At 35.4% G+C, this 12,987-nt stretch overlaps 1 protein-coding gene and 1 long non-coding RNA gene across 43 annotated transcripts in view; one reads left to right on the top strand and one right to left on the bottom strand.

The window, feature by feature from the left end:
* LOC118442821 (uncharacterized) overlaps window positions 1-12,987 on the bottom strand; it is a 404,525-nt gene that overhangs the window by 388,244 nt on the left and 3,294 nt on the right. Inside the window, exon 2 of the long non-coding RNA XR_014983515.1 lies at window positions 2,053-2,129. This is a non-coding gene — a long non-coding RNA (uncharacterized LOC118442821). The remainder of the gene's footprint in view (window positions 1-2,052; window positions 2,130-12,987) is intronic.
* Window positions 1-12,987, top strand: part of LOC118442789 (CUGBP Elav-like family member 1-A) — a 269,901-nt gene that overhangs the window by 252,615 nt on the left and 4,299 nt on the right. For 18 of the 42 annotated variants that reach the window (XM_085663560.1, XM_085663572.1, XM_085663558.1 and 15 more), the window contains 8 exons: window positions 141-233; window positions 1,044-1,085; window positions 1,735-1,764; window positions 2,654-2,776; window positions 2,943-2,990; window positions 3,652-3,882; window positions 3,999-4,152; window positions 6,506-10,654. In XM_085663560.1, coding sequence (XP_085519686.1) covers window positions 141-233; window positions 1,044-1,085; window positions 1,735-1,764; window positions 2,654-2,776; window positions 2,943-2,990; window positions 3,652-3,882; window positions 3,999-4,126 — 695 coding nt within the window. In that variant the 3' untranslated portion in view covers window positions 4,127-4,152; window positions 6,506-10,654. Of the gene's footprint in view, window positions 1-140; window positions 234-1,043; window positions 1,086-1,734; window positions 1,765-2,653; window positions 2,777-2,942; window positions 2,991-3,651; window positions 3,883-3,998; window positions 4,153-4,310; window positions 10,655-11,228; window positions 12,415-12,987 lie in introns of those variants that run through there. The other 24 variants (XM_085663549.1, XM_085663550.1, XM_085663553.1 and 21 more) reach the window with 21 other exon arrangements.

The following is a 12,987-nucleotide window of genomic DNA, read 5'->3' on the forward strand; positions in this document are numbered from 1 at the left end:
AACAAACTTTTCCGATTGACAATTATTTTATTTTATTTTATTTTACGATTATTTTACGTATACGATGAATTCTTTCAAATTTTTCCATTCATGCGATAATAATTTCGTTCAAACTAAACGCAGTTTTTATCAAATTTCAGCAAATGCTGGGGTATCACCCATGAGTATGCAAAATCTTGTTACATTGGCAGCTATGACTGGCGGAAACGGCAACCTTCAAGTGTCACCAACCAGTGAGTACTACGCATTACGAAACATTGCGTGTGGCTTATTAAAAAATTTTTATTAATCGTTAGAGATAAGATATTGGTTAATATTATCTATTGAAATTTATTTTACGTACAAAACGAAATGATCGTGTATGTTCTTCTTCGGCTCGAAGATAAAAAAGAAAAAAGAAAAAAAAAAAAAAAAAAAAAGAAAAAATAGACAAAACAAGAAAGTGATAAAAATTAGAGTCGATTAAAAAGGAGAATATACCGTCAACGTGCACTAGTAATTATTATGCTTCTTATACATTATTACATGTTGATCAGCATTCACGAGAGAAAAAGAAAATATCGCTTAAACTTCGTTAATCGTTAATGATCGCATGCATTATTATAATTCCAGGAGAGTAGGTGAACTGTTTAAGCTTTAATAGGTATGCATGGAAACCCAAAGTTCAAAATGGCGGAGTGTGAGCGAGCGCAGCAAATACCCTTTCAACGTTTATATGTATTAACGTTATACTTTAACTCACGTATTCGCTTGTTGTATACTTTAGTATTTAACGTATCAGAATTTTGTGTGCGTTGCAATATATACATGTATACACGTAAATTGGTATTATAATCGATAAACATTGATTGACCGGAGTAGTTGGAGTTGTATGAAAAGAAAAAAAAGAAAAAGAGGAGAAAAATTTCTGATGGATCTTAAATCTCACGAGATACTTTCGAGTAGCCTGAAAAATGTATATATGTAATACATATATCGGACAATTTCATACATTCGTCACTAACGTTGCTTTGCTAATGTCGTGAACGTGTTCTGTGTTTCAGCGTTAAGCGGACTGGCGAATTCGACAGCAGGTATGTCGCTATGTACGTGTCCCATTGCCTGGTACAGTATTAACAATTACTAAATTAATTTCGATCATACCGAGGACCCTAACTCGTGCAACGGTCTGATTTTCCCATTTCGCTTATTTAATAGTACATACATGTAGACGTATAGGCATACTACCACATCCAAATATAGTATTTCATCTTTCTCTACAACGTTTCAATTTCCACGATGTACTATCTCGTACGCGGTGAATATGACGTAATGTGAATGCGTCGATTATTATGGCTGTAGGATGCCAAATGAATATTTCAATGTAATCGATTAATGGAAGAAATTGAATTTTCGAAAATTCATGAAATTATAGAGCAATGACAGATGCGTTTATAGACTCCCAAAAACCGCGAAAATGATTACAGTCAATTGGTGACCGTGTTACCATATTCATTCATCAACCGTCATTGAGCCAAAGTAAGATACATTAGGAATATTAATTCGGTTGTATCTTTCTTAGCCGATTTTAATATTCCGTACCAAAATGATATATACTATCTCTTAAGTTATCTTTTTTTAGAGATTAGCCTCCTTTTTCTTTTTTTATATATATATATATATACACATATATTATATATATCCAATCAATCAGTCGTCAGTATTTTAACGATACGCATTTTTTTTCGTGCTTAGCTGCCCTACTCGGGAAGACAGGAAGTACAGGTGAGAATTTACGGAAAACGATATTGTATCGTTGTTCGTCCATCTACTTCGTTGGTTTGCTCGAATGATCCCTTCCTTCGTATTGCATTCTCGTATTATTACGAGAGTTCTTATCTATATCTTTTACTTTGATCCTTTCCTCAATTTATAACCCGTTCGTTTTTGTGTAAAATTTATATTTTTCCCGCACTACTGCTTTGTTTTTTTTTCCTCACCTTTCCCCCCCCCCTATCCCCGTCAAAAAAGTGGTACTAATGGCGTATTATTTGCGAATAAAAAAGAACTCACCTTGGCTCGAACAAAATTTGATTCGTAATATATGTCCATATCCGATTTTAAAGAGTTTTCCAATAACCTGCAACACACTATACACCAATTTAAAGTTATAATAACTTATTAATGATGATTTGTATATACATATATATATATATATATATCATATAGTGAGTATTTATTCGAAATGTACAGTCATGGACGTATTTAACTTGTACAAGCTTATTGCAATTAACGAATGCTCAACGTATATCGAATTAATAACCCATTTCTCGTTGTGTAAAAAAAAAGAAAAAAAAACTACAGAACAATGGTAGATAAAGTATTGACCATACTCATAGTAGAGATAGAATGTCAATGAGATATTATATGTGTACCATATTTTTATACGATACTAATCCGATATTTATCGATATACTAAATCCATTTATTATTATCGCTAAAAAGTTAACAAGGATTAAATAGTGAGGGTTGTCCCAACGTCGTAGCATGCAGCATGTTTAGAAAGTTATTATTTTATCGTCGATTAAAGGGCGACCGAATTTAAGCACGATTAACATGTTTTTTTTAATATCAAAAGATGGAAAATAAATAGACCTTTGTATTCATTTTAAAGGGTCGACCGGTGGAAGCCTAAGTCCTGTAACGTCACTTGCGCTTAATTCCTTGACAGGAGCACCTTTGAACGGATTGCAGGACTCTCTGAGTAACGCTTATTCGAGCTTGCAGCAATACGCAGGTAATTGTTTTTAAATCATTTTAAAAGCGTGTCGTTATAAACGACAAAAGCATTGTATGTATAACTATACTATATATATATATGCACATATATATGTATATAAATGTTATAATCTGCATTGATCGTAAAGGTGCATTTTCTAACGAGTTAACTGTGCGCATTAAAGCTCTCATTGGAAAGACGACGGTGACCGTGGAAAAGAAAGAATTGCATAGTGAGTAAAAATAAAAAAATAAGAAAAAAAATATATATATATATAAAAAAAAAAAAAAAAAAACAAAAAGAAAAAAAAAAGAAAGAGTAGAATTGCCAACGCTTAGCTGTGTAAAACGTGCAGTACACTCCGTCATGCGCTATTCCAGTATTTTTAGCCGTCCATCTGGTTCACTTCCGAGCGAATAAAACGACTCTATGCCGATGCACCAGGGCCCGTGTCGTTTATTCGAACGAGTAATCTACATGGACAATTTAGATAAAGCTTCAGTACGAGAATTGTGTTCGTGAAATGGTCGATTTTCGAGATACTTCGTCTTTTTGAGAAAAAATAAAATAAGAAGAAGAAAAAAGAATTTACGAGTATAAAATATAAAACTCCGAAATATAAAATATAAAATATTCAATCAAAATTGAGCTTTGTAACGAAACGAATGTCATAATTTGATTTCTTTTTTTTTTGTTTTTTTTTTTTGTTTTTTTTTTTTTTTTTTTTTTTTTTTTTTTTTTTTTTTTCCAGAAAGACGAAGCATCTCGAGGAATGAACGTCGGAAGAACGTAAAATAAACATGTTCATGTTCTTACGACTACGATCGAATACAATAATATAGTATTATCGTATAAATCCGTGTCATCCGCTGAATCGAATTTTATTATTTCAGGGTTCCCGGCATTCACGGCGGCAGCGGCTGCAGCAGCAGCGGCGGCGCAAAATTCGAGTTTCAGTGCCGCTGGCAAGCAGATCGAGGGTCCTGAAGGTGGTAACCTCTTCATCTACCACTTACCGCAGGAATTCAGTGATACCGATCTAGCTTCTACCTTTCTACCTTTCGGCAATGTCATATCCGCCAAAGTTTTCATCGATAAACAGACGAAATTGAGCAAATGCTTTGGTGAGTTTTGAATTCCGAAAGAAGGGAAAAAAGTATTTCGTTGAAAGTTAGTTAATAAATCGTATCATAGTGTTATAGAATTGTCGATTGAACGAGAACGGTCATATTTCTTTCAGGTTTCGTCTCGTACGACAACTCTGCGAGCGCGCAAGCAGCGATCCAGGCGATGAACGGTTTCCAGATCGGCACGAAGCGACTTAAGGTTCAATTGAAACGATCCAAGGATGCTTCGAAGCCATACTAGTTGACATCATCCTCGAGCGTTCGTAGGTAGATACCAAGGACTATGGATATTAGAGCTTTGGTCTTACTATATCAGTTAGCAATATCTATTTTTCTCATAGTCGGACTCGTATTCGCGCGATTAGTTTCTGGTTAAATCGTAACGAGAATAACAACCGACTTACGGGATTTTTTCGACTCCTCAGGCAGACAGGGCCGCCATTACGATTCGAAGGAGCTATCGGAAAACAGTATTTCTTCCTTGGACGTGCAACCACGTACGATCCTCTAGTCAAACAGTATTTATAGAAGAAAATCGAAGTAACGATAAGGCGCGGTGTCCAAGAAACAACGACTTACCGGCGTCGCTCGGTCGTATCGTTTATTTCACTTATAGATCAAAGCTAGGCTCTCCCCGTTCCCTCCCAACGCTACCCCCAATTCCCAAATTGTAACGAAGCTGTGATACTCGAAAAGACTTTTTTTCTTTAGATTTTTTACGAACGAGAATTAAAGTATCGTCCTTTTTAAATTTTGCTTTCTACCATATATGTATATATACATATAACTCGGCTTTCTCTCTTTTATTCCGTCCTATTCTACATATATATATATTTTATAATATATACTTTTTATATTTATCAACGTGTTTTAATCATTTCGTTTCTAATCATACATACATATCTATACATATTACATATACATATACATATAAGCACACATATATATATATATATATATATATATATATATATATATATATATATATATGATCGCGTTACAGTCGTTGTCAAGAAAGTTCTATGATATTTTGCAACCGTGATTAAATAAATAATAGTCAGTAGCTATTATTCATAGGTCTTTCGCAGGACGTATACACGTGTATTAAATAGAGAAGAAAGGATAAACTTGAAATCAAATCTCCTCTCACAAATCACCTATATTTGTCGTACGCTATTCATTTATCGTACCAATAACGCGCTTTCGATGTTCGTTCCTTCGACTTTCGAAGGTACGACAGAAGTACCTATTCCCTCGTTCAACCCCCTTTCTAAGTTGTGTAATCAAACTCGTTTCGTTGCAAAAGGCTGCCAGTTTAAAGCTTACTGTGCTAACTCGTTGCACAAAGTGAAGTTACGTACGTGAAGTTTACTAACAGACACATACATACATACATTATACACAACATACGGCTTTGTAGATAACTATATATATAAACACGGACACACACATACACACACACACACATATATATATGTATATATGTATATGTGTATATATATATATATATATATAGTTTCGCTTCGAAAATTTTCACGCAACGTCGGTAGTAACATTAATCGTGGAATGAAAAATTCTAGCTCCTTAATTTTCTCGTTCGAATCGTCTCATTCGCACGTCGTGAATCCATGCCGTTGAACATTTACGGGATGCACGAAATTCTCGATGCATACCCATCTCGCTATTATATTATTCACTAAGCCTTATTTATGGTTAATCACGCTACTAGTACGCTTCTATTAGTTGGTAAAGACTAACAACCATTGCCATGTGTTTTCGGAATGCCGGTGCCCGTCGCGTGCTATTCGACACCGTCGTCTATCGTTCTCATTTGAATGTACAAAACATATTATACATACGATATACATATGTAGATATCTAATACATTCCCTTCTCCAAGGGAGAACTAATTTTTCAAATGAAGGGACTATCAGAAACTCGTGAGAACTATCGGCGAATTGTGGTGCTGCTTTTGTCGCGAGTGATGCGAACGAGGCCCCAAATAAATATATATATATATATATATATGTGTGTGTGTGTGTGTGTTGTGCACGTACCACGTTTGATGATTATTCAGAACGATTTCGTAAACGACGTCGAACTGCGACGGACGGGAACAATTCGCGAAGTCAAAGCAATTTTGGGTCCTCGTTTGTTGAATCTCAGTCTAAAATCGACGACGGTCCGGACGTAGTTATACCTGTGTGCACGATGCACGGTGTGTTTTCGTACCTCTGAAAAGGCTTCGCAAATGGGCATTTGTAATCTAGTGGGGCTAGCTAGTCTTTCAGGTTTTCCCTTCGCTAATGACGAGAACGCTCGCGAAAGGAAAACTTGGATGGATAGCTAGCTAGCTGGCTGGCTGGCCAACTAGGTGTAGCTTGTGTGCCCTTTTATCTGTCTCTCTGTCTCTCTGTCTCTTTCTCTCTCTCTCTCTCTCTCTTTCTCTACTTTTCTAATCTCGTCGAAAGAGCGAGGAACGATCGACTAAAGAGAAAGTTCGCTTTGCGTGGCCTCAGAAAGGTACGAGCTATCCAGCGTGCATCTCGCATCCGAGGATATCCTACATATCTGGTGTGTGGTGGTGACTAACCTGTCCGTGTGTTTGTTTGTGTGCCAGCAGGTGGCCTGTGACGTTGTGACCGTGTACTCTCGATCGGAGTCGCCGTGCCATGTCAATCTCAGTCAGTCAGTCAGTCAGTCAGTCAGTCAGTCAATCGATCGGTCGATCGGTCAATCGATCGTCTTCGATCGTCGACCAAGTCGGTCAATCAGTCACGACTGCTTGGTCAGTCTCTCGATCGGTCTCTCTGTGTCTGTCGGTGCTGCCTGTACAAAAAAAAAAAGAAAAAAAAAAGAAAAAAAACACCAAAAAGAAAACACACAAAAACAAAAAAAAACATAACCACCACTCCCCCATCTTTCTCTCTAAGACTAATTGGTCACCGTTGTGTCCAACCATTCCTGGCAGATCATCACCAAATTCTCCTGCACTCTTCCTATCTTATCCTTCGACTATTATCTCCTTCGCAGAGAGAGAGAGAGAGAGAGAGAGAGAGAGAGAGAGAGAGAGAGAGAGAGAGAGAGAGAAAGAAAGAGAGAGAGAGAGAGAGAGAGAAATCCATTCGTGTGCCTGCGAATTTTGCGCGGAACTGCCTGCGATTCGACGCGATCTTTAAGCGTGGTTAAAATAATGGGAACGAGAGCAAAGGAATCCTTGTTGATCGTCAAGACTACTTCTGAGCAGTACAAAGTATTTCCCGTGGGACAAAGAAGAAAGGAACAAGAGGAAAAAGAAGAAGAAGAAGAAGAATAGTGGTGTTCTAATGACGCAGAACGAGAGGATTCCGAATAAGCGTACGAAGCTCGAGAGCAAAGAGAGACCGAAACGGAGCCCAAGCGCGTCCTACCAGGATTCAAACAGATCCTTCGGGTCTGGGAAAAAAAATCTGCGACTATTCTTCCTCTCCTGTGATGTGTACGTACATATACGTAAACGTGTTTTATTCCTCGTATCACGGTCTAAAGTCGAAAAGAATAGGATCCTGAGGGTCTTAGACGTGAAATACCCTTTCTTGACGTTCCAATAGGCTAAGAAAGGATCGTTCTTTGGACCGCCAGACTCGAGAGAAAAAGAGACAAATAGAAGAATGGAAAAACGAATGGGAGGAAGATAGGACGTAACGCTGCGAGAATACATTAGATACATATATATATATATATATATACATATAGATATATATATTATTATGTATATTAATCGTTGACTGAGATTTATTTTTATCGGCTCACTGTCGGAGTCCGCCGTCGGTGTCGAAGCGCCTGTTTGTATACATACGTGCCGGCAATTTGGACATATATAGATAGTAGATGTGTAAAGAATAAAAAGAAAAAAAAAACAACTAAAAGAAAGAGGTATAAATTAAAAAGAAAAAAAAAACAAAAGAGTGTATGGGGCGGGGGGGGGATAAAACCCGGGTAAGCGGGTGTGGGGAAGATAGACCAATGTTGAGAGTACGTCGAGTCCTTTGTTTGACTCCTTTGATGTGCGAGGACTTGTTGCGCGTTATGTATCCAGATTCTGCGAATATACCAAAAATCAAGAAAAATAAAAAAATGAAAGAAACGTAAAAGACGAAAGAAAAGATAAATAAAATAGAGCCGACATACACGCTCACTCACTAATTCACACACTCTCACATACACATACTCACAACACATTCTCACATTCTAACAGAGGAAAAAAGCGAAAAGTAGTAGTAGAAAAGACAGAGACATATGTAAGAGACATTTTGTAATTGACTTTGTGATAAGACTGTATCATATCTAGGATCGAACTAGGATCGCTTTTTAATAATAAAAAGCCGTGCAATTAAGGGCCTGATAGGAAACGACAGTGGGAGCGAGTGAATGGAAAATGAGAGAAAGGGAACGAGCGAGTGTGAGCGAGAAAGAAAGAGAATATCGATGGGACACCTTGAAATTTTCGGAATTTCCGTCGATCGAATACGTATTATTTAAGAAACGCGCGGACTCGTTTAAGAAATAAATGAAATTAAAACATCATTATGGCATCGAGAACGCATATGAGTAACACATTCAGCCGCGTTTCCCGATCCACGTCACGTCCGACTCAATCTCGTAGACTTACATTCAACGAGTATTTTCAAAATTCGACGCGGTCGAATCTCGAAATTTTACCCGATATTAGGCATAACACGTACGATACAATATTGATTTTTATTTTTCGGTTCTCTTACAAAAAATCGACTACGCGTTGTTGTGATTTGATGAAAAAAGTTGATAATTTTGAAATTACAATCGTATTACTAAAATATGTAGAAGAAAAACAATGAAACGCAATTAAAATAAATGTAAAGAAAAGAAAAAAAAAGAAAAAAAAAGCACGTCTGATTAAGGGTTAATTAGATTAAATAAGAACTCGAGATTCGACGCCGAACAAATTAACATTCCTTCTTCCACTACACTCTCGTAACAACGTCGGGAGACGAAGAATCAAGATAAAGAAAAGAAAGAGAGAAAAAAGAAGAGAGGGAGTGAAAAAGAAAAAGAGGGAAAGTGAAAGAAAGATAAAGAGAATGGATTCGCAATCCCCTAGTCTATTTGTTTTGTTCGTGTCTATCGTTCGGTCGCCAATTTTTCTAACATCGATGCATCATTTTTGGATTTCGTCCCACCATTCGTCTCTTTCTTCGTTTCTTCTTCTTCTTTCACGCGTTATTAATTATTATGTGAGTATTTTGATGTGCGTTCGCGCGCGTGCACCCTCACACACACGCACATGCACACACATACACGCGCGCGCAAAAAAAAAGAAACATATACACTTGCAGACACATATGCGTCAAACCAAATGTGCGAAGCGTCCAGCGTCTTGGCAAATTATTTTTTAAGAGAGAAAAAAAAAATAAGAAGGCATATGACAGACAAAACAAACGTAAGACGCAACGCGGTTTCGCGGTATTGACGCTGCGACGCTTCGCGTTAAGTTACCAAAGACGTGTCTTTAATTAATCAATGTACTTATGCCAAGGCTAACGACTAATCAACACATTGATCGACATGATGACTAACAAAGTGAGAAATCGGGCACGCGTCGTCTTGTTTGTAGTATCTCACCTCCACTTTTACACTTCACACGTACATTTATACATAATTACACGTATAATACATGATACATGTAAACAACAACAAAACTAGAGCCTAGTCAAAAAAGTATCGTTTGCGGTCATTAATATCGCCTATATAACATATATATGTTGTGTCGTCACGATGAACCCTGGCACAAGCGTTTTTATTAATGTCTGTGCTACTAATGTTTCTTCGGATCACTATTATCGTTATGTCCATTTTTACCGCGCTGCTGATTAACGTCATTGTTATTATTATTATTATTATTATTATTATTATTATTATTATTATTATTATTATTATTATTATTATTATTATTATTATGATTATTATTATTATTATTATTATTATTATTATAATTATTATTAGTTATTATTATTATTATTAGATATATGCTATTTTTATTATTATTACTATTATTATTATTATTATTATTATTATTATTATTATTATTATTATTATTAATACTGTATTATCATTAATAGCTAGGAGCATTATTGAATATTATCGATACTCTAAGTTACTACAATCATTTATTATCACTTATATGTATTATCGACACTAAGTCGCGACGTATCAACGTCGATCGCTAGTTAATTCGCTTAATAATATTTTTTGGCAGTCGGCACATGTCACGACGCATCAGGCAGGTACTTCTACGTATGTATAATATGCGTTTTTCGCAAAGGATATTCGTTGCAATTGACTACGTTTTATTATAAGAATAGTGAAGAAGATGTGCCCTCATATAATGAAGGCAATTATCAGTCAAGCAGAAATCACTCGTAATGTTGCGTACTTTCGTTGGCGGGCAGACTTAAAAAAAAAAAAAAAAAAAACAACGATTTTTAGTAAACGAATCGAAATTAATTATGATCGTTTAATTTTTCAATGTACTTAACGTTCGACAATCGCGAGATAATATTTCTGAGTTCTCTCTCTCGACACAGTTTCTAGATTAACATACTTAAAGAAAATTGTAAGAAATCTTTTAACGGCCTGAAATAGAGGTCTTTAGTTCTGTTACCTCGTAAAATTAATCGCGAGTGTAAAACCAAAAGAAAAAAAAAAAAAAAAAAAAAAAAAAGGAAAAAAAAAGAAAGAAAAAAAGAAACAAGGAAGAAAAAAGAAAAAAAAAAACAAAAAATATTGCGAATACGTGGAGAGCGCGAGGACAAAACGCAATCGTTAGATACGTCTAACGAAAAGGAAAAGAAGAATCAAACGCATCATCGGTGAATCTGCTCGGCTTCGAAGTTATGCGAGACGTCGTTACGCAGCTTATCATGGCACACACGAGCATTATTGGCCTTATAATTAACCGCTGTTATTAGTAATATTATTACCCGACCTTTAAACTACACACGTACATACATACATACACGTGCATACACATACAAAAGTACATATGGCATAACGTTTATTTTTTAAAGCTAAAGTTATTACCTCCTAAGACTATCGTTACCGATGAGTATACCTCGTCTTTACAATCCCCCTCGTTAATAATTTGTTGTACTTCTTTATATCATGTCTTTTTTTCCTTTATCTCGTTTTTTTTCTTCTTTTTTTTTTTTCTTTCTTTTATAGAGTTCGTTTGGTTTTGTTTTCTTTTTTTTTTATTATTATTATTATTATTATTATTATTATTATTATTATTATTATTATTATTATTTTTCCTTTTCTTTTTTTAGTTTTGTTCGTCTCTGCCACGTTTACCTTCTTCTTTTCGGTGCTCAAATACATGTATATTTCTTTACATGTACTCCTTTTTTTTAAGTGCAATCGCACTGATGAGACGAATCACGAAGGCGTTTCGTGAAAAACGCGTGAAAGATTCTCGTTGCTCGTCTTAGGGCAACGTCAAGTGATCGGATTACAGGACATGCGAATTTGTACGCGATACGTATATGTAGTAGCATCGTCGTAAATTACTTTGATGCGAACATTTTTAAAAGAAGAAATAAAAGCGTTTAGAATTTTTATAAATTTATAATCGGTCGAATGTGGCCGTTTTGTTTTTAAGAGTATCCGTTCGCATGCACGCGCCCTGACCGAGTTCGTATCGAAGTAATTTCTGTTTCTCGATGGTATATAAAAAATGCAGATCGATCGATCGATCGATCGATCGATCGATTTCCATCTCTGTCTCCCTTTTTGAAACGATTTTAATTACTCACTGTGAAATCTAATGAAATTTGTTAAGGTGGTGATCTCATCGCACATATACAAATAACAAGTATTAATTTTTGATTCGTGGTAGCATGTTACGTCGTTCCGTTATTTCGTTATTTCGTTATTTCGTTATGCATTGCATTTGTGTTTCAAAGGGGAGGGGGGAGGGGGGGACGAAAGATCATATTAAAAAAGAAAGAAAAGAAAAGACAAAGAGAGACGATCGATCTGCATATTTTCACTTCGTGCGTGTCGTGTTATATCTCACGTGCGTATGTGTATGTGTGTTTGTATACACACTTCGTGTATATATATGTATACATATGTGTATATATATATATACATATATCAAGAGATGTGGATATATTTCTTTTTTTTTTCTTTTCTTTTTTTTTTTTTTTTTTTCATGTATACGCGTATGTACATATGCGGATAGATAAATGTACACATTCACATGTGCAAATCCGTACGTTTATGTTTCCGACATTTTCGCGTTATATTTCTCTTTATTATTTTATTTCGTTTCTTTGCCAAACGCAAGAAAAAAAAAAAAATAGACGGCCGGCGAGAAGAAGAAAAAATAAGTATCGTTTCGAATTATTGTCGTACTTTAATTTCTTTGGTTTCTTTTCCAGTCGGACTGCGCGATTAGCATGTGGCGTATGTTGAAATAACAATATATATATATTTATTTTGTTGGTTTAATTTTTATTCGCTTTATTGCCATCCCCTTCCTCACTTCCTCAAATTCTCGTGTTTGGCTGTATACGGTATAAAAAATATCATCTTTTAGGCTTTTCTATGCTACTTTTGTTAACGCTCCCATATGCCTATGTATCTGCATATTCGTTAAATGATTCGAATGTAATCATCCCTGATCGATCGCAAATAAAAGAAAAAAGAAAAAAGAAAAAAGAAAAAAAAAAGAAAAGAAAAGAAATAAAAAAAAAAAAAAAATACGAAGCATCGTATCGACCGATGTTAAATAATAAAAATATTAATAAATGAAATTATTCTCGCGATTGAGAGATATCGGATATAATTTAGCAGATACCTTCGCTAAATCCTTTTCGATTAACAAAGGGAGCAATAAAAATGTCGTGTGCGTAACTCTCTCTGCTAATACGTTTATCACTGCATTCACATCTTCTTTTACTTTCTGTATTTCATCTACTTGCGTGTATAACGCCAAAATATTCTAACTATAAGTATTTTAATAATGCTCTTGCATATCATCGCGCGATATGTATGTACGTACAAAAGAAAGAAAAAAAAAAA

This window comes from Vespa mandarinia, chromosome 22 (assembly GCF_050613455.1).
Source record: "Vespa mandarinia isolate Hongniang chromosome 22, ASM5061345v1, whole genome shotgun sequence".
Classification (NCBI taxonomy): domain Eukaryota; kingdom Metazoa; phylum Arthropoda; class Insecta; order Hymenoptera; family Vespidae; genus Vespa; species Vespa mandarinia.